Here is a 22,727-nt window from a genome sequence, read left to right as displayed (position 1 = left end):
GACACTCACAAACCTTATGGTATTCCTTAAAAAAAAGGAAACATGGAAAACAACTGGTGAGTAATGCAAAAAAACATAATTATAAGGTGCCTACAAGTGTGATACCAGCAGTACCTGAAATAGGAGATAAAAGGTTCTCTTTTCTTCCAGTACCCCTCCCCCTTTCAGCACTAATTCGCTTCAGTCCAAACTACATGTGGATATTTCAAACTTCATGTCTAAAATCAAACAAATTCTCTTTCCTCCAAAACCCTCCCCTTCTTCCAATGTCACAATTTCTGACAAAAATGCCACCCAAGGTTTCTAGTCTCCCAGCTTTGTAATCTCAGAATTCTCCTTCCTCTTCCTCCTTACATATACAGTCAGTGTCAAAGCAAGCCATTTTACCTCTAGACTATCTCTCACAAAACTCCAACCTCTGGTCAGGCCCTCATCAACATCCTCACTTTCACATTCATCCCACAGACTAAAGTATTTTCTTTTCTGATGAAGATCATCTCCAACTTCTCTACCCACACTCATATTTGCTGTCATTACTAAAGAGCCTCCTAACTACCAGGCCTTTAATCATTATCAAAGAACCATCTAGATTTGGCCACCTATTACTACCATGCCAAAAGAAAATACTGTTTGTCAATATGAGTTGAGCCTGAAATAGAACAACCCATAATTACAACTACTAATCAAATGTTGAGATTATACTATATTTAGATGAATAAAAATGATCAGATCAGCAGTTTAAAAAGTACTCCACAGAACCTTGGAATTCTCCATGATATTAAAAAGGAGTTTCACAAGAAAATTTCTAACCAATGTACCATCTAGAAGAGATTATACCAGGCCTTTGTCTTCCCTTAGTTCCCTGCCTCAGTTCTTATTCCCACCCCAAAATCAAGAGGATGACACAGTGCAGAAGAGATACTGGAGAAACACTAAAAAACTACACTACTACAGAAATCCACAAAAGAAACTGTATCCACTATCATTCCATTCCATATTCTACCACCACTCTTCCCCAGTCCACTCCAAAAACACACAGGTTAACATATGACCTTGTGATTTCATTTCTGCTCACACTATGTTGAGAAAGCTCTGGTCCACCTAATAATTTACCTGCCCACCTTGGGTGATCTGCAGGTTTAACTATGGAATATTATATATGGATTCTGTCAGTATAGTTTGAAGTCAAAAGTGTTTTTAAAGTCAAATTACCTGGAAAATACAGTTTGAGAATTGTCATTAAAACATCTTCATATATTCCAATTTTCCTAGTAGCATTATATCAATTAGGAAAATAACTCCTGTTTGAGCACTTCTTATGTGATAAGTCTACACAGAACAAAATTAAATAAAAAGCTGGAATCTAATTGAGGTATTTGAGCCAGGTAGATAGACAACCTGAATAATTTAGTATAAAAATGTTTAAGTAGCATGAATATAAGAACGTAAACGACTGTATATTTTAGTATTAATGCAATTAAGACCATCCAAATCATGATCCACAGAATGAAACTTTCATTAGTTTCCTGGTTATACAAGAAAAAAAATTTGGTCTTTATACATTATCTTGTTTTTTATTTGAAACTCAATCAGCTAATCAAAATTATTTAATCCATGTAGAAAATCTTTCCCCTCACCTCCTCATGATTTTGAAAATTAATTTTAATATAGTTAATATCAAATATAATATTCCCTTCTCTTAAAATTTTCCTGTCAATTTCCTACATGAAAGTTTTTAGAATTTAAATTACAAATTTAGCTTACAAAAAATGATCAGATCCTAAGTTCTTACAGAAAAAAAATCAAGCAATTATAAGAATGAAACTTGATAATAAAGAATAACTTCTATTTCTAAGTGATGAAATGAAGTTATATTCAGTCCCCAACTCATCTGAAGCACTTGATTCTTTAAATAGAAATGAATTAAGGCTCAGATTAGATGACCTTGAAAGTGATCTGTGCCAGTTAAATATCCTTATAAAGTATGTTCCAATACTGGAGGGGAAGGAAAGAAGAGAATCAGAGCATCCATACTATGTGCTTCGCATTGTGTTAAAGCACTTTTTGAGATTAATTTTTAAAATAATTTTACACAAGATAATATATGGTTCATTAAAGAAATCATTTTTTAAAAAAAAAATCATCCCTTAAGCGACAATATATTCTTTTAAGCTGACATTGCCAGCTTGCCTGAAAAAAAGTGCTACATATGTTTCTGAGCTCTGGCAACAAAAAGACTAAAAAATAAACTGATCCCTGAATGATACTCATGTTCCCTGGATGATACTCAAATTGACTGTAAAAATTACTTTTTCCTGGAAGAATTTTTTTTTCTTAGTTACATTAAAGCAATCATAATCCTAGGAACAAATGAAGTTTAGCAAGTCAATTCTAATATCATTAATATTGTTGTTATTATGGCTTGTTCACATGTGTAAATCCAAGATCAGTACACTCAGGGTGCCCTCAGGTTCACAAATTCACAAATACATTCAGTTGTTGTTTAAAGTTTCAAACATGATGCTACTGAAATTCTCTTCTTTTCCTTTTTATTTGACTACATTTTCTTCTAATGTAAAAAATGTCTGTCAATTTCAATCAACTCCATAATTATTCTTTTTTGGTGGTGGACAGAAAGCCCCATGTACAACACCCCTTTCTTCCCTGACAATCTTTTCTATACATATTCCATGGGGCCCTTATACCTACTACATTATTTCTTTACTCATCATTATGTTTGTTATCTTCAAGAACGCTGACACAGTTAAAATTTGCAATCACATTGTCAATACCAAGACAACATCATATATTTATTTAAAACCCTTCTGCTGATTATTCCACATGTACAATCAAAGGACGTTCATCCATCACAACACTTGTAACTGTGCCCGATGCCCAGTTTCTCATCATTTTCAATAAACTCCTAAAAATGAACAAATCACACAGCCTCCCCTGCACTTGTACCAGTGCTGCAGTCAGAGCTTGTCTAGGAAACACTAAATTAAGTTCTGACTATAAACAAATCAAATAGACAACTGTCGATTCTCCACTCCAGGAAATTTATGCAAATATTGGCAATGACAACAGGTATTGAATTAAAAGCAGCAGTTATTTCATCCATTTATACAACAACACAAAAACATTAAATATAACCTAAAATTAAAAAAACACATTAAATATAAAAGAAAAAAAGCAGAGCAATTTGTGCCAGGGCCATTTCTATCTAAAATCCCAAGAAAGATAGAAATAATATGATGATTGATAATATTCATGGTCATGGTGATAACAAGAACAATACCATCAAAATCATGGTAAAATAACTTGAGATCCTAAAATAACTCACAGCACACCAAAAAAAAAAAATTATTAGGGGAAGGACAAGTGTCATAATCAGTACAATATGACTATTTGTATTTTCAGATTTTCATAATTCAATTAACTATGATTATCAGATAATTCATATTGTGGTTTATTTAGAACAATCTTGTGCAAGTTTATTGACTCAATATAGTTGCTATCTCAAATCTCATTGGTTACTCAGAATCAATTCTCTGGAATTGTACATTGTACAATTGTACATCTTGAATGTGTATAATACACATTCTCTTGAATAAATAAGACTTAGAAAATGGTAAACACTGCAACAGTCTAAAATGGGTTATTAGTTACACATAAGAAGTCAAGATAAAAAATAGCATTATCAGAAAAATGCATTATGTCAATAAAAAGCTATTTCTAAAGACAAATATAAATTATTTGGGGAGTATAAATACCTTTGTAAATTGTAAATACCATCCATTAATGAGAATGAGTAAACCCTACTCTCCTTTTCACTTGTTGGTAAATAACTAGGTTCACTATTAAGCCTATTTATTATCTGAAGTTCTTTAAACAAGACATTTACTAAACAAACATTTATTAAATTTAACCAATATAAAAATAAACAAGAACTATTGTTATTTATATCATTTCTTACAAAAATAATTTTTTCAGAATGTAACTTCTAGGGAAATAGGATAAAGCAATGATGGCAAGATGGTTCAAACCTTTCTGCTTTTATAACCTCCACCAAAAATCTGAAATAAAATCCAAAAGCAAAAACAAATGGCACATTTTTTCCAATTATATGAAATGCTTTTGCTTTGAGCATTTTTTAGACCACTAACAATTGTATGATAAACTTTTAATAACAAACTAAATGCTAGAGGACACTTTTCCCCATCCATGAGGGATAATTTCTAGAAGTCCCTGAAAAACAACAAATCCATTAGTTTTTTTCCCCCAGACATAAAAATGCTATAGAGATGCCCATTCTTTTCTCCAAAGTTCTCTCTTTTTCAAAGAATCCTACTTTAATTTCCATGATGAGAGAGATAACCTCTAATAGGTGCCATTGTATAGGACTGGCCACTGTTCCTTTTTTTATTTCCAAGAGTAGGTTAGCTGAGGAATGGAAAGAAGATTTTTTTGGATATGTAGACTGAGGGTGGGTTTGACTGCTGGCCTTGCTTCTCAAACTCCCTCTGAACCCCAGCATCCTCACCTATAAAAGGAGAGGATTAGATGGACCTCTGAGATCTTTTCTAGCTCTTAATCTATTGTTTTGTTAGTGCTGTATACAGGAAAGTAAAGGATATCAAGAGAAAAAGCAGGACACATGAAGCAGCACTTGAAAAATAAAAGCAAAAAATAATTTTGGTCTTGAGATCTATGACAGGGGACAGTGTACTAAGCAAAGCAGAATGATATAAAGCTTTTCTAGTGCTTCTAGAAACAGAACTCCTTTAAGAAGGTAACCTTTCAGTTAATTCCAATCTAGAAGGAGCCCTAGTATACAATTTACATAATAATCTCACAAACACTTTATTAAAAAAATATTTTTTTTAAAGATCTACCTGTTTCCACAGTCTCAGTTTCAACTTCTTGCTCTTCTGCCACATCTTGGATCATGTAAGTCTCATCATCATAGACTAGAACCTGGGCTGCATAGCCCTGGTCTAATCTGGCACTTGGAACTGGCTCCACAATCACTGCTGGATATTTGGTAACTTGTTCTCTTTCCTAAAAGAGCAAATTTTTTTTCTAAATCAAACTTATTATCCACAAACCCTGAAATCAATAACAAATGCTTATATACTTAATCTGTACTATTTTGTATATACTAAATATATTTTTTTTAAAAAAAGGGAAACAATTGAACTGAATCATATGATTTTTGTGTCTCACAAATGGGTGGGAAGTTTTATTTAGGACTAAGATGAGAAAATAAAATCAGTTCAGAAGTCCTTAAGAATCTATATACTAACACTGATGAACAGCAACAACTTTATGAGTGCCTACAGGGTGGGAAGCAAAAATATAAATAAATCAGTTTTATAAACTAACAGACCTTTCCAAAAGCTGGGTTAGACTATCAGCTAAATCATGGAATGGTATGGAGGGAATGGCTGCATTTATAAACAGGAGATGATGACTAAATGAATCCCAGCTTTGGACAAGTCATTTCTCATCTTTGCACTCTGGTTTTCTAATCTGTAAAATGAGACTGGATGGGATGATAGCTAAGAGCCTCTTCTAATCCTAAAATTCTACGGACCTAGGAGGATCCCCCTACCTTATTACCCAAGACAATTGCTAAAGCAACTGATAAAAAGCATGTGGGGAAAAGGGAAATGATTGGAATTGATCTTTACTCATTAGCACCTCCAAGACTGACAAAATGGTAGAACAAGAAGAGGGACTGGTGGTTGACCTTCAAATCTACACTCAAAGATCAGTCTACTTATGTTCAAAACTTTTATCATATCCACCACAAGGTGAATTTTTCAGCCACAGCAACCTATTGATGTCCATCTAAAATTATAATAGCAGTGTGATCTGTGTCAATGGAGGAAGTACCTAAACTGAAAAAAATCATGAATTGATCAAGTATGTCAAAACTAAGTTTTTATACCAAAAAATTAACAATCTTTTAGAACATAATTATGGCATAACTCACACATAAATACCTTATAGTCTCAAATTCAAGGATTCATTCTAAAAGTACACAATTAATTTGTAAGACCTTTATCAAATCACTTTAACCTATGAGTCTCGATTCCTCATTTGCAAGTATGTATATGGAGGGAGGATAGAGAGGATGGGTTAGGTTGTATGCTCCCAAAAATCCTTTTCAACTCTATGATTTTGCTATGTCTTTCTCTTTTTACTTTTTTCCCTCTATGTCCCAGAAGAACAGGAGATAGAGACATAAAAGAAACCAAACTATTAAATGATTAAAAATACTTAGTTTGATTTTTTTATAGCATATCATTGAATGTTTTCCTATTCACTGATCATATTTAAATTTAAACTTTCCCACATATCCTGCTGACTATATTAATGATTATTAATGAATTAGAAATATGTGAAGGGAAAAGAAGAACAAAATAACAGAAAAATCTAGTTTGTCATCAGTCTATATAAGTTTAACTAATGAGGCAGCTGGAAGCCCCATTCCTGAAGTCAGGAAGGCCTGAGTACAAAATATTAAGACCTATGACCCTCAGGAAGTCATTTTAATCTCTGTTTAGCTCAGTTTCCTCAACTGTCAAATGAGAATAACAACACCACCTAGCTCACAAGGTTGTTGTGAGGACCTAATGCCTGGGGTACAAAGCAGGTGCTATACAAATGCTTACTCTCCTTATAAACTAAAACATAAATCACACTTTAAAAATTAATCCTAGGGGCGGCTAGGTGGCGAAGTGGATAGAGCATTGGCCCCGGAGTCAGGAGTGCCTGAGTTCAAATCCGGCCTCAGACACTTAATAATTACCTAGCTGTGTGGCCTTATGCAAGCCACTTGACCCCATTGCCTTGCAAAAAACTAAAAAAACAAAATTAATCCTAAAGCAACATATTTGTGATATGAGTTAATGACTAATTTTATAATTTTAAAATGTCTTTAAAATTGTCCTACGAATCCATCAATAGTACATTGTTAAATAATGTTTCCACAACCCCTCCAATATTGACTATTCTCATTTTTTGTCATTTATTCCAATTTGTTTGGTGTGAAGAAGAATTCCAAAGTTGTCTTGATTTGCATTTCTCTAATTAAAAGATGTCTCCATAAGTCTGTTAACTTTGTTTCTGAAAAAGATTTTGTGAATTTTTATGTACAACCTATATCAGATTGTTTGCTGCCATGGGGAACAGGGTGGGAAGGAAGGGTGGTAGAAAAATATGGAACTCAAAAGCTTGAAAAAGGATGAATGTTGGAAACTACCTCTGCATGTAATTGGAAAATAAATAAATATAAGTAAAAGGGAAATTTTTTAATTGTCCCATAAAAGCCCAAAGTACTGTTTTAAATTATTAACTGAACAGTTACGCCCAAATCTCAAAATCCTTTTTCACAGTTGCTTCTCTTATCTCAGTTCTTAATTTCATGTATACTATCCTTCAACAAAAGTGCTACCATGACAGCATTAAAGAGATGCAGTATAATATAGTAAAAAGAACCTTGCCTTAAAATCTTTAGTTCATCTCCTTATTAGCTGGGCCATTACTAAACCTCCCTCAAACTCAGGTTCCTCAAACATAAAATAGAAATCATTAACACCTGCCTGAACTTTTGTGAGGATAAAATCATCAAATAATATATATGAAAAGAGATCTGCAAACTATAAAGTACCATATAAGTATAAGGATACTTGTGTGTACAGGACATTCTGCATGAGAAAAATTATGCAACATGTTCTGATTTTTCAAAATAAGAATTACCCATGAATTTCTATATAATAAAATATAAATGTAATTTAAATGGAACACAGTGAATTCCAAACCTCTTGATTTTCTATTCCATTGCTGGAAATCTCCAAAACAGAACCCCCATTGTCAACCACTGCAGATGTCATTATGCGTTCCCTGGGGAAGCTTCGAGGGCTGATATTAAGATATACAAAGTTTCATGGATAGTTGTCAATGTTGTTTATCTGTGATACCAAATTTTAATTTCAATGAGAGACATGGAGTTTGGTACATCAGTAGTCCACTCTTCTGAAGATGGTTAACCAAGGAGTCTAAAAAAATTGGAAAAATTAAGAAACAGTTATAAACAAAATTCAAAAAATCTTTTCAAGTACTTAAATATTTTGAAATGTAGTTTCAGTTTTTACTCTTCTCAACTATGAAAAAGTGTTAAGTTTAGTAAATCCCTATGTCAAAAGAGGACCCAACCTGAGCATATTCATATTTGGGAATATACCATCCACAGAAGTGATAGCATATATAAAAATTAAGAAAAAAAACTTTTATCCCTTTATAGAAGTCATATTTTCCTTCACAAAGTATTCAAGTAGTATATTCAACATGTCTTTATACAATGAAAATTTGGTTTAAGAATGATATGTCTACTGACAATACTCATACGAACCTTCTCAGTTAATAGAGCAGGTAGAGGGAGCTTTTATAGTTGAAGCACAGGAGAAGGCTGAATTTGAAGATAAAATATGGTGTAAAAATGGAGTCAATAGAAAAAAAGGGAAATGTAATGGGAGAAAGAAAAAGGAGAAGGGGAATAGGCCAAGATATTTCATATGAGATTTTTCTTTATTACAATGAGCTACTGCAATGATATGGAAGGGGGGAAGGCAAGGGGGAATGAGGGCATCTTTGCTCTGATCAGAGATGGCTAGGTGAGGAAACAGCAAATATACTCAATGGGGTATAGACATCTGGAGTAAGAAGGAGGTCGGGTGGGGGAATGGGGGATGTGAGTGATGGAGGAGAGGATGGACCACGGGGGGAGGGTGGTCAGATATAACACATTTTCTTTTTTACTGCTTGCAAAGGACTGGGATTGGACGGGATGCTGGGTGGATGCTGGGCCTAAGAGGTGGTAGGGGGGCTCAGGGCCTCTTGGCCCCAGGGCTGGGGATCTGTCTGCTGCGCCACTCAGAGATCCTACAGCAGAGTCAGAGAGAAAATATAGTACATGGTAGTGGAGAAAAATGAAAGGAGGGAGTTGCGATCAGCAATGGCAATGGTGGAAAAATATGGAAGTAACTTGTGGTGGACTTATCATAAAGAATGAGATCCACCCCCGACAGAGTTGTTGGTGTTGGAACAAAGACTCAAGCACACTTTTTATATTATTGGGGAGGGGGGTTCAGGGCAAATGGGACTGGGTGGCCTGCCTGGGGCCACATAGCAGGGTGATCTTGGGTGTCTGAGGCCAGATTTGGACCCAGGTGCTCCTGGCTCAAGGGCCAATGCTCTGTCCGCCACCTATCCCTACTATTATTACTATTTTATTTTATTTTGGGTCTTTTTTCTTTCTTTTTTTTTGGGGGGGGGTTTCAGGGCAGTGGGGTTGGGGTGGCTTGCATGTCACAGGGCTGGGTGATTGTTACGTCTATGGGGCCAGATATGGGCTCGGGTGCTCGTGGCTCCAGGGCTGGTGCTCTGTCCATTGCGCCACCTGGCCATACCTACAATTATTACTATTATTTTTTTAATTTTAATTTTTTTTCCTCTCCCCTTTATCACTCAAGAGAGTCTATATTTTTGGGGGGAAGGGGGTATTTTGTTTACTCTTAAACAAGAATATTTTATTAATGTATAAAAAACATTATTTGTACAAAATGAGAATAAATATTAAATATAAAAAAAGAATATGTCTTTGGCAAACCACTACTGAAAATACTACCTTCCTTGTACAGTAAAACAAACTATTTTTTAGTTTTCTATACCATTCCTTTTCTTCTAAGAGTAAAAAATAATGTACCATTAAAGTGGTAAGATAAATTTGTGTGGAAAGTTTAATGATATAGTCTCATGGTTAACCAGGTACACTATAAGCTATATTTTAGTATAAAATGAACTAATGAATTAAGCTTCCTCCATAGTGTTACCAATGTCTGCATATGGAAGTACAATTATAATTTATCTGTGCTATCTTCTGAATTATCAGACCACTGTGTCCCTCAAATATTTTTGCTCTTTTTTATTTCAAAATAATTTCAAACTAACTTAAAATCAAGCTTTCTTCTCAATGCATCTATAAAAACAATTAGACAATCTTGATTTATATAAAAGACCAGTCCTAAAAAATTTTAGGTGAACTGATTTTTAAAATTTAATTTCTCAAAGTCAAAGGATAATGAAAAATAAGTTATCAAAAATCCAAGTTATCAACAACCACACCAAAAAAAAAAAAAACAGCTCTAAATGACTAATTAGAAGAAATCAAATCAAACAACTTTGAGGTTACATCCTTATACCAATCAGACTGGCAAAGTTGACAAAAGATTTATGTTGGAAAGGGTTATAGGAAAAAGGGTAAACTATTACTATTGAACTAGAAACTGATCCAATCATTTTGTATGGTTTTGTTTTTTTCCTTTTTTTTTTAGGTTTTTGCAAGGCAAATGGGGTTAAGTGGCTTGCCCAAGGCCACACAGCCAGGTAATTATTAAATGTCTGAGACCGGATTTGAACCCAGGTACTCCTGACTCCAGGGCCGGTGCTTTATCCACTACACCACCTAGCCTCCCTTGATCCAATCATTTTGAAAATCAATTTGGAGCCCCAAAAGTTATTAAACTGTGCATAGCCTCTAACCCAGCCCAGCTATATACCTCTACTTAGCCTATTCTCACCTCCATCCCTTTAAAAAAAAAAAAAAAATCAAAGCAGAAAAGGACTTAAGTGCACAAAAAAAAATTACTGCAGTTCTTTTCTGTGGTAGTCAAAAACTGGAAACTAAGTGGATTTCTTCTCTATTTGGATAACCAAACTGTAATATGTAGTATGAATGTAATGGAATACTATTATTCCATAAGAAATAAAGAAAATAGCAGTTTTGTAGGAAACCTCTGTGAACTAATTCAATGAAATGAGCAGAACTAGAAAAACACAATACATAACAACATACAGAAAAACAGCTCTTTAGATATTTAATTGACTTTAGATCTGATTGACAAAAATGATTTTTAGAAAAATCCAAAATAATGGACATATAGCATTCTATTTTGAACAGAATTCAGAAAAATTTTTAATTTAGTAATGTAGTAAGAGACATACCTAGCCAATGGTAGAATTTGTCTTGTCTTTTATCTTTTGAGGAATTTTTTTTTAAATGAGAGGAAAACTAGATAGAACAATTAAAGCAGCATTGTACAATACAAATTGCTATTTTTATTACTATGGGCTAAAGAATTTCTAAAGTTGACTTTTAGGGCCACTAAACTCTTGAGGTGAACCAAGACAGAATTCTCAAGCATCTTCTAGCATAGAGAGAAAAAGAAGTTTGAAAGGACAACTAACTTCTACTCTACCTTCTAAGTTCATTTAATGCTTCCAGTCTCTCTGTTTGATCAATGGACAATAAGAAAAAAAAAAGCAAGTTCTATGCTAGGGAGAAATTTTAATAAAAATTCTAAGTCTATCAGACTGAAGCTCACTATTATAATAAATGGTACATCACCAATTTTCTTCTCCTTTACTCCAATCTTTGATGAAGAGGTGATCCTTCTGCCTGCCAACGTCAACCCCCTTGTTGGGTTGAATATTGCCTTTGATCTTAATCATTTCCATATTCCCCAGTCCAAACACTCTCTACACACACATTATTTCCAATCGTTCTCTTCACTCTTAACTTTTAGTCTCTCTTTTCTAATGAGACTTCCATGTTACCTACATATTTATCTAGCACACTGAGTGAATTTTCTAAGCAAGACTTCTGAAAACTCATGAATAAAAAAAAATACACAGAATGACAAAGCATGAAAAAGTGGTGGTGTACCAGTAGAGGGAGTAAGTACTCAGAATGATGAAATCACAAAACGACTATGAAGAGCTCAGAGAAACTTGGAAAGTCTCATTTAAGAGTATAGCCTGGGGGCGGCTAGGTGGTGTAGTGGATAAAGCACCGGCCCTGGAGTCAGGAGTACCTGTGTTCAAATCCGGTCTCTCAGACACTTAATAATTACCTAGCTGTGTGGCCTTGGGCAAGCCACTTAACCCCGTTTGCCTTGCAAAAACCTAAAAAATAAAATAAAATAAAATAAAGACTATAGCCTGAAGAAAGCAGTACCAAAAATAATAAATACCATGACAATAATGGAAATGAAGACAAATACTCAACTGCAACATTGTTGTCTAAATTCCTAAAATTAAAGCACACATTCTTTCTGTTGACATATGGACTAGAACTTAAATACAAAGCAGCAGAACTATATCAGTCACAATCATGATACCAAGTGATTTTAGCTTTTTCTAGGAATAATTTATAGGAGGTGTTTGTTAAGAATATGAATCGATCAAAACAAAAAATATAATCTTAAAGGGAACTTAGAACTTATCAAATAGTAAATATTTCCACCAAACCACTCCTGAAGGCCTCCATAAAGCCTCAGAGAGATGAAACTCTGAACTCTGGGAGGCTTTCTCAACCCAATGAGGCTGCTACACAAAGACCAAAAAGCAAAGTTGGGAGAGGCTCAGAAGCAGAAGCTTCAAGACTATAGAGATCTTTTATAAAGTGAGAGTAGCTTAGAAAACAATTTCCTAAAGGTTGTGATCTGTCAATGGAAGAAATAATGCAAATGTAATCAAGACTCCTTCCTGAGGCACTGTCAAAGTCTTCAATAGAAATAATTAAGATTTGCCTTAGAACTCAGATGTCAGAGGAATTTAAGAAAGCAAAGACTGGAGTCTTCAAGAAATGAAGACTAAAACCCTATTCTTCATGGATTCCTAGGAAAAGGAAGAGGAATCTGTCAACCTTTGAGGATAATGTCAACACAAATGAGATGGGACAGGACCTGGGATTTCATGGGCCAAATTGAGTTATTAAAAGCAATGTTCACTTTTTCAACATCCGTTTTAGGGAGTTTCCTGGAGCCCTGAGAGGTATCTGTTGATGGGTAGGACTTGAACCCAGGTCTTCTTGACTCCTAGATTACTTCTTGGTCTACTTCAGAAAGCTGCTGCCTTTTTATACAACATTCATAGATTAATAAAGAATTTGCCTCACAATCCTATAAGATACATTGTATATTCTCTATCTCAATTCTATACTTGTGGAAAATCTGTTCTCAGAGAGCACTGAATTGACCTGTCCAAGGTCAACACCAAGTATCAAAGCCAGAATCCTATCATGTCTCCCCAACTCCAAAGCAACTTAAGATCCCATACAGTGAGAGGTCAGACCCAAGAGGCAACTAACAGTCATCGCAGCTTCTTTCAAGTAACTGATAAGATGTAGAATGGAACAGCACCAAGGAAAAAACCCCCAAAACCTTCCCCTCAGGTCTTCCCATCCTTCCAAGCTGACAACAGTCCAGGGCACCCAGAGTAAAGAGGCCTCACTCACTCCTACCTCCTCAACAGCCTGGAGTGAGATGTCTGTAGGCCCATAACACAGAGGTGGTGCTTAATAAAAGCTTTCCTTCCTTCCCTTGGCCTTCAAATATGCTAGTCTGAACAATTATAGATGTGTACTATCTTGCACAAACCCCTGATGTGAGTCTACTGCTCTTCTAAATGATATCTGCTCTCTCTCTCTCCCTCTCTCTCTCTCTCCCTCCCTCCCTCCCTCTCTCCTTTTTTGCTTCTTACCTCCCCTTTCAATAGGCATGGGTTCAACCATTATTGGGTAAGAGCTCACTGCTAGGTATTGAAGAAAAACAAAGCTAACATCAGAGCAATCTAAAAGAGTTGTTTTAATTAACTAATTGAAGGAAGACACTAGAGGCCTGGAAGCAGTGGGGGGGGGGTGGGGAGCCCCACTCTGAGCTAGACCAGTCACAGAAAGAGTTCTGCTTGGAGGCAGAAGATGGAGGTTGAATTCCTGATTCCATACTTACTGGTCGTCTAACCATAAACAGAAATCTCCTAAACTTGTTTCTTCTGTTTCCTCTTTGGTCAAATATGGATAATCATGCTACAGCTCCCAACTCCCTAAAAAAAAATATAAGTAAGAGCACAGTGTGTAGCAGACAGTCTTGCCCTTTTAATCAGGAAAAAAATGAGTACAAATCCTACTTGTGGAATTCAATTTCTTTGTGACCCTGGGAGAATTATTTAACTTTTTTTAAAAAATAAAATTAAAAAGGACACTGGCTATTGTCCATTCCAGCTTCCAATCTATAAATCTTATATAGAAGGGAATTTATACTATTACTAAAGACAGCATATGGAGAAGGAAATCTATGAAATACAACCAAGAAAGGAAAGGTGACTACTTGACATTGTACATGACCTTAAATTTGAGGCCACAGTGAGAAAATATTTCAACAGAAGAGCATGACCAGATTAATGTCCAAGGAAAATAATTACAGCAGCAGAATGAAACATGGCACAACTTCTTCTCCTTGGAGTGGTCTGCATCCTCTGCCTCAATTTACCCCAAGTCTCTCCCCTCTGAATATCAAAGACAGTTTTCCTCCCATCCTTCTCACCACTCCTTCACTTCCTTTGCAGCCTTTCTCTTCTTGCATTACCTAAGACTCAGTTCTCAATCCTTTGTTCTCTCTCTCTCTTCCCTAAATATCATATACTCCTCCAACTTCAAGTGTCATTTCTAAGCAGCTTCCAATCTCAAATTTTTACAAACTCTCTCCTCACCTTGTCTCCTATCTATAAAACAGTAACAGTTAAGGTTTTTTGCAATCAGGGACAGCTAGGTGGCATAGTGGATAAAGCACCAGCCCAGGAGTCAGGAGTACCTGGGTTCAAATCCGGTCTCAGACACTTAATAATTACCTAGCTGTGTGGCCTTGGGCAAGCCACTTAACCCCGTTTGCCTTGCAAAAACCTTAAAAAAAAAAATAAGGTTTTTTTGCAATCAAAAAATCTCAGGAGCAGCTAGGTGGCTCAGTGGATAGAGCACTAAGCCCTGGAGTCAGGAGTACCTGAGTTCAAATCCCACTTCAGATACTTAATAATTACCTAGCTGTGTGGCCTTGGGCAAGCCATTTAACCCCATTTGCCTTGCAAAAACTAAAAAAAAAAAAAAATCCTCCAAATTTCTTGCCTTTCTACTCAAAATCTAAGATACTACTTTAACTCTTCTCTTATCTAGTATTAGCCAAACTTTCTAATTATACAAGCAAAAATGTAAAGAACTTTAGTTCATCATACTGATTTACAGAAGAGGAAATTAAAATTGCCATGAATTATCATAAAGCTAATAACATTCAAAATTGCCCCCAATTACAAATAAAAGAGTATAATCATATATCCTCATTGAGGATATAACTGTTAAATTCAGAATAAAATTAATTTTAAAAGATTTAAGTCATGTTTTTATTAAGCTTTTTTATTATTTTACTTCAAGAGTTCCAAAAATGCTTTGTTTAAAGTGATTTCAAAGTTAAGTTTTTAAACTTACTATTTTACTAATAATAAAACTAGTTATTTTTAATTTTCAAATATTTGAAGGGCACATCTGTGGAAGAAGAATTGGGTTTATTCTGCTTAACTCAAGAACTAGGACCAAAACTTTGCAAAAAGTTTGAGAAGTCTTTTCTTAAAGATTATCACTGTATCACAGTGATCACTAACACCACTATTTTAATACACTTGAGTATGATTCTTCTGAGCAAGGAGAGACTTGAAGTCATTTAAGAAGTCTGGTACAATGGAAACAATGTAAAGACTAACAGACTGCCTTCTCTGGGGGGTGGAGGGGAGGGAAGCGAAATTAGGGGGAAAATGTTAAATATAAAATAAATAAATAGAGAAAAATAAGTTTGGTACAGATTTATGATATTCTATAAAGAGACTTCAATTTTCTATTTGCCATATTTGTATTACTCTCTTCCAGTCAGAAAATGTTACATCATTTATAGAGCTTCTATGCTATATTCTACTGATGTATCATTTATAAAATGATTTATATACATTATTTATAATTTACAGATTAAAGCTAATTTTGATAAAGATTTTCTTAAACCAGTTATGTGATTTGATGATGCCATAAACATTTTTAAACCAATGTTTAAATTTTACTACAAGGAAGATGAAGGAAGATATATAGAAGGAGTACAATGACAACATTTCTATTAAGGGCATCATCAGGCATTCACATAAATTTACTCTTCTTCCTTTGGGGCTCCCAATGTACTTACTTATCTAGCTGGGTCCCCAGAGGGCAAATGACTACTACTCTCCTAGGTTATCTTATGGGTAGTACAATCACTCAGAAGTCCTCAAATGGTGTACAACCTTACTGACAGCCAGACAACTACCTTTTAGAAAGGGGTGCATACCAAACAGGTTCTGCAGAGTCAGTTGTTATAAAAATAATCCTCCCCCAAAGCATGTGACATGATTCTTTCACAATTATACAGAGTCCAAGGGGAAAGTGAACTCAAGTTTAAAAGCATCACTGCAAAAAGGCTACTCAAGGGGGTGGCTAAGTGGCACAGTGGATAGAGCATCGGCCCAGAGTCAGGAGTACCAGAGTTCAAATCCAACCTCAGACACTTAATTACCTGTGTGGCCCTGGGCAAGCCACTTAACCCCATTGCCTTGCAAACCCCCCCCAAAAAAAAAACTAAAAAAGTCTACTCAAAGACTTTACTATAGTCCTTTACTCTCTTCAAATATTTATGAAGTTATTTAGATGCAGCTCTCAGATGGGTTTTGAGGTTGATTTGGTGCCTTTTCTAAATTGCTTGTAGTATGTCCTAGGCATCTCTCAGCTCTCAATACCCTTGCTCTCAACCACTACAACAAGTCTTAAATTCACAAGGTCACCCTCTAGTCAATGGGACAGGGTTAGGGGGAATGATTCCCCAATTACCATTAGACTGTAGATCTAATGCTCTAAGAAATGCTCTAGCTAGAATGGTTACTTGCTTAACTATGATATTCATAGGCCTAGATTCCTTTAACCAACAAACTCCAACATATTCCTTTGTATTGTTACTTTTTGTTTCCAGAATTTATTTATACCTAGTTTATACTTTTGATTGATTTTAAAGTCTGAACCTTTCAGAATTACATAAATTGAGATGAGTATAGAATACTGTCCCTCTCCTCACATAAATATAAAACATTCAAAATTCAAGGTAATGGGGGATAAGGAAAACCTTATACCTAGAAGGGGTCAAGAAATCAGAAAATGTCTCATGTAGGAGATGGTGTAATTAGAGATTGGAGGAAGACCAGGGATTTTAAGACACAGAAATGCATTCCAGGTGGGCGAATAGACTCTACAAAAGAAGGGAGACAGGAAATAAAATGCTATGCATGTAAAAATAAATAGGACATCAGTTAAGACTATAATGTAAGATTTGGAAAGGGAATATGAAAATCTGGAATGTTAGGCTAGAGTCAAACTGGGTAGAGCTATGATATATGACTATCATTTTAATGCTTAAGGTCAAAGAATTAAAAGAAAAGTCGGTGCTCTCCACATAAACAGAATATAGGAAGAGGAAGTAGGCTGAAGGAGGGGATGTAGTGGGAAGGGATAACTAAATTGTTTAAGACACACTAATACTGAGTTGCCCATAGGGCATCCAGTTGAAATGTTAAATAGCATTGGGGCTAACAATGAAGAAGTGGAAATCCCTTGCATAGAGAGATGATTCAAAGGAGCTGAAGAGATCATGCCAAGAGTTTGACTAGAAAAATGAAGAGAGGATGGATCTCAACTCTTAAGTCTTGAGGTGTAACCATGGTAGGTAGGGTATGTAGGATGATCCAGTAAAGGAGAATGTGAAAGAGTAATCATAAAGGTAGGAGAAAAAACAGAAGTATCATAAAAATGTATTACCTGCAGTGTCAAATGCTTCAGTGAGGTCCAAAAGCATAAGTATCTTTGGAAAAGTGAAAAGACCACTGGATTTAGAAATTAAAAGAGATTACAGATAACTTGGAGATAGCAGCTTCAGTTAGAGGGGCTAAGGTTGGAAACCACATTATTCTATCCTAGATGAGGGAAAGAATGCCACTAGAAAAAGTAGAGACAATGATTATGAACAACTATTTCTGAGAAGGAGTGAAAGAGGATTAATAGGAAGACTGAAGGGATGGTAGGGTCTAAATAGGGTGGTTTTTTTTGAAGGATATGGAGATTTGAGTATGTTTTGTAGACAGTAAGGGAAAAAACCCAACAACAACAAAAAAAAAAAAGCCAGTCTCAGTTCTTGAAGCTGATTCAGAACAGTAATTCCAAACTATTCTTCCTTTTAAATGGCTATATAAATGTCTCCCCATTCCAGCTGCTGTCACTCTGCCCTAGCTTCTTAGATTCAAGGGTTTGACTCAACATCTTCTTGGGACAATATGCAAGAATTAAAGCCTGAACACTATGGATATTCCTTAATGCTAGGATCTTAATGAAGAAATTTTATTATATGTTGAAGGCAAAATATTTCCTGAATATGTCTCAAATTAAAATGGAAGTCAACAATGACCATGTACATTTTGATTTTCACATAAGTTTTCAAGAATTTATATAATATATGAAGTGAACTTAAGCTTTAATTTCCTCATTTCTGTCCAGCCGAATTTTAATGTATGGATTCTTCAAATTTCAGTGGAAACAGACTGAAAGGACAGATATGGCAATAGGAAAAAACCTTTACCCCTAGGAGGTGGGGCAAGAAATCAGAAAATGTCTCATGTAGGAGAAATGGTGTTTAGGTTGAACCTGAAAGATAACCAGGGATTTTACTTGAAAGGAGATCAAGTCACTTCACCCTGTTTGCCTTACAGTTTCCTCTTCTGCAAAATGAGGTGGAAAAGGAAATGACAAACCACTCTTTCTAAAGGAAAAAACAAGGAAAAGGTACATGAAACAGCTGAGAAAAGAAAGAACAACATCGTAATCTGATATTACATAAAATCAGGATTTATGACTCTCTACTTAGCTTTTCTTATTTGAAGAAATAAAGGAGGAATCCCTTTGCAGCAGGATATACATACTCCCAGCTATTGCTATCCTGATGTTCTCTTCTTCACACAAAAGTAAAGCAGGAAGCATGGTAGTTTGTATGCTATTAAAAAATCTTACCACTGATCAAAGCAAAAAAAAAAAAAAAACAACGACCTGATTGCGGGCACAGGGCTGTTAGAATAATATCTAGCATGCACCCCAGCTCAGAACTTTAGAACTTTGATAAGCAGGGAAAACACAATGAAGAAGACTGGAGACAAAAGAGGTGGAAAGAAGGAAAGAATGAGAGCCATAAGAGAGAAGTGTGTGTGTGTGGGGGGGGGGGGGGGGTTATTGGCTTAAAAGAGTCTAAAATAGGGCGGCTAGGTGGCATAGTGGATAAAGCACCGGCCCTGGAGTCAGGAGTACCTGAGTTCAAATCTGATGTCAGATACTTAATAATTACCTAGCTGTGTGGCTTTGGGCAAGCCACTTTAACCCCGTTTGCCTTGTAAAAACCTAAAAGTGTCTAAAGTATATAAGCCCAGGTAAACTCTGGAGAATTGGGGGGGGGGGGGTACAGGGTGATGAAAAGGGTTCCAGATGTGGTTCCACTGGCATGTAACTCATTGTAAAATGACAGCATTAGCAATTTTAATGCAAACATTTAACTGCATAAAACATGATGGAGAGAACACCAGACCTACATCAGAAAAACCTGAGTTCAAATCTGAGCACAGACACACACACACACATTATGTGATCCTGGGCAAGTCACTTCACCCTGTCTGCCTCAGTTACCTTGTTGGCAAAATGAGTTGGAGAAGGAAATGGAAAACCACTCCAGTATCTTTGCCAGGAAAATCCCAAATGGGTCACAGGCAAACTGAAACAAGAATGACTGAATTTACCACAGCAAATTGTCCATCCTCTCCTATCAATAGTGGGTTTTTTCATATCTACTGTCTCAATTCCCTAATTTCTAGCCTCCATACTTTTGAGATTTAAAAACATAATATACCTACCTGAGCTATAATTATCTTTTTTTTAAAAAACATTGGCCATAATGTGAGAATTTCTTTTGTTTAACTTATTTGTTATAAGGGGGTTTTCTCCCCTCAAAAAAAAGAGGGATGGGAAGTTGGCCTAAGGATATAAAGCAAAGCAGGAGAAAAAAGGCTCACTGAAACATTTTTTAATTCAAAGAAAAGAAGAAAAGTCCAGAAGAAATCACAACAGAGCAGCTTTCAAAGTTATATGCTAGCTTTTATTAGACATTATAAAAGAAAATTAAGCTGCACAGAGATTTTTCAGTTTTCTGCACAATCTTTATATATCTATATAGACATGATACACACTTATAAATACACATATATACGCCCATTTCATCTGATGTTTTCAGTATGTAAACTTCATAATTTTTTAAAGAAATTTTTTAAAAGTGAATGTAAAACTATTGGCCTCTTTTCAGTAAAGGTGATATAAAAATCCAAACAATAATATTCTGCAGTTTAAATATTTTACTGACTTCAACTTCCACCAAGGTATTATTAGCCCAACTAATTTTCCTTCTTCATATTTATTTTTTTTAACAGAGAAACAAATTCAGTGCCTAGTAGTTGAGTAGCTTTTTTCCTTTTTAAGAGAACTGAAAGATTAGCCCCCCAGTAAGTAAATTCATGGATATGGGAATTAAAAAATAATCTGCATTTCATATTCACAAAAAATAAAAATGACTAAAAACTATGAATTAACTAGGAAATTAATGAACGAGAAATTAATGAGCAAAAACTAAATACTATACTTCGATAGTCTAAGCTGTACTTTGCCAATCCAAAAGGAATAATATGACTACTTATGCTTAATTTCTAGAAAGAATTCAAAACTAATCAAAACAGCAGCAGAGTAACAATCTATCAACAAACACAGGTAAATCCTTAAGAATTTTATTTCACTTATACAATTCCAAATGAGGAATGGAAAGAAAAAAAAATTTAAACCAGGTTGCCTATTGAATTAATTCTAGAAATGTGTCAAAAGGAAGCTACCAAGACAGAGGAGGAGGCAAGTTAAGCTTATAACCCATCAAATAAACAAGCAAACACTTCACAGGAGTTAATTATGGCTTTTTGCTGTTATCGAAAGCATTATTTGATGTTACAAAAATCCCCAATATAAAAACCACCATCCTTTTTCTCCTTCCACTTTTGAGGGGAGAACACAACAAATTGTCAAAAGATGACAAAAAAAAGGAAAAAATAGTAATCATTGGAGGGGTTGTCAAAGAACAAGTAGAACAATGTTGTTGGGGTTTTTTTAGTTTTGTTTTGTTTTTAGGTTTTTGCAAGGCAAATGGGGTTAAGTGGCTTGCTCAAGGCCACACAGCTAGGTAATTATTAAGTGTCTGAGGCCGGATTTGAATTCAGGTACTCCAGATTCCAGGGCCAGCGCTCTATCCACTGCACCACCTAGCCGCCCCTAACAATGTTTCATGTAGGTGGCCAAAGAACAAAATTGAAGAGAAGGGCCTCTCTCAATAAAAATATTTATACCATTACTTTTTGTTGTAAAAAAAAAAAAAAAAAAACTAGAAACAAAGCAGGTGCCCATCAAATGGGGAATGGCTAAAAAAATTCGTGGTCTATGAATGCAAAAGAATATATTCCCTATACTGTGCTGATTTTATTATTCATTTTAAATTATAATTAGCATTTACATAATGCTTTAAGAAAGTTATTTAAGACATGACAAATTTAGAGAAACCTGGGAAGGCTTGAATAAACAAACTGATACAGAAATGAAGGTGAGTGAACAAAAATCAGGTGAACAATCTATGTAATGTAAAAACTTCACAACTCTGATCAATACGGTGAAGTAATGATGGATTTGAGGAAAATCATAATAAAGCATGCTAGATGGTCTCATAAGACATAGATGTGTGGATTTGTTTCACTTAACTAACTTTTTTTTCAAGGGAGAATTAAGTTGGCAGGTAGCAATTCATAAAAAAATAAAAGAATGAAAAGAAAATCAATAAAAGATTTTTAAAATTTCACAGGACAGTAGAAATTCAGAAAGGACCATCACCAAATAAGATGTTTCTTACTACTCTGTTCAATTTAGCATATACTTTTTTTTTAAAATGCACATAAAAAAAGGTTATCTAGTCAAAAATAAAAGAAACATTCAGATAGAAAAGTATCAGGAACAACTTAAAACTTGACTAGAAATGACTTAAAAATTCATTAGTGAATGGCTAATGTATAACAATTAGAGAAATAAAAACTAAACCTGTTGTTTCACTGGTATGGGGAATTCAAGTGAGGAAATTCTCCACCCAAGCAGATTTGTCCCTTCTCTCCAAGTTTTAGCAGGTTGTCCAAGGTCACAAAATCGATGTAAGCCAGAGGTGGAACTTTAGTTCCATCAGACTCAAGGTCTTTCTTACTCTACTACATGCAATTCTGTGCAAAATGGTACTATAAATTATAACTATGAAGAACATAAGAATTTTTCAAAAGACAGTTATGTGAAACCAGACAGCTAAAGCATTGGGTCTACATTAAAGAACAAGCAGTAGGGGCAGCTAGGTGGCGCAGTGGATAAAGCACCGGCCCTGGAGTCAGGAGTACCTGGGTTCAAATCCGGACTCAGACACTTAATAATTACCTAGCTGTGTGGCCTTGGGCAAGCCACTTAACCCCATTTGCCTTGCAAAAACCTAAAAACAAAAACAAAACAAACAAACAAAAAAAAGAACAAGCAGTAAAGTAGGTAAAGAGCTGGGCCAGTCAGGAAGACCTGAGTTCCACCAATTCTGCCTCAGAAACTAACTCTGAGCAAATTG

The 22,727-nt window shown here is 35.2% G+C and overlaps 1 protein-coding gene across 4 annotated transcripts in view; it reads right to left on the bottom strand.

The window, feature by feature from the left end:
* The window catches only part of ELF2 (E74 like ETS transcription factor 2), an 84,450-nt gene that overhangs the window by 50,708 nt on the left and 11,015 nt on the right, over positions 1–22,727 (bottom strand). For 2 of the 4 annotated variants that reach the window (XM_074229282.1, XM_074229283.1), the window contains exons 2-3: positions 7,830–8,066; positions 4,896–5,061 (exon numbers count right to left, since the gene is read on the bottom strand). In XM_074229282.1, the coding sequence (XP_074085383.1) occupies positions 4,896–5,061; positions 7,830–7,901 (238 nt within the window). In that variant the 5' untranslated portion in view covers positions 7,902–8,066. Of the gene's footprint in view, positions 1–4,895; positions 5,062–7,829; positions 8,067–13,856; positions 15,268–22,727 lie in introns of those variants that run through there. The other 2 variants (XM_074229284.1, XM_074229281.1) reach the window with 2 other exon arrangements.

The sequence above is a fragment of the Macrotis lagotis genome, chromosome 3, assembly GCF_037893015.1.
Source record: "Macrotis lagotis isolate mMagLag1 chromosome 3, bilby.v1.9.chrom.fasta, whole genome shotgun sequence".
Classification (NCBI taxonomy): domain Eukaryota; kingdom Metazoa; phylum Chordata; class Mammalia; order Peramelemorphia; family Peramelidae; genus Macrotis; species Macrotis lagotis.
This window is presented reverse-complemented; position numbering and strand designations above follow the sequence as displayed.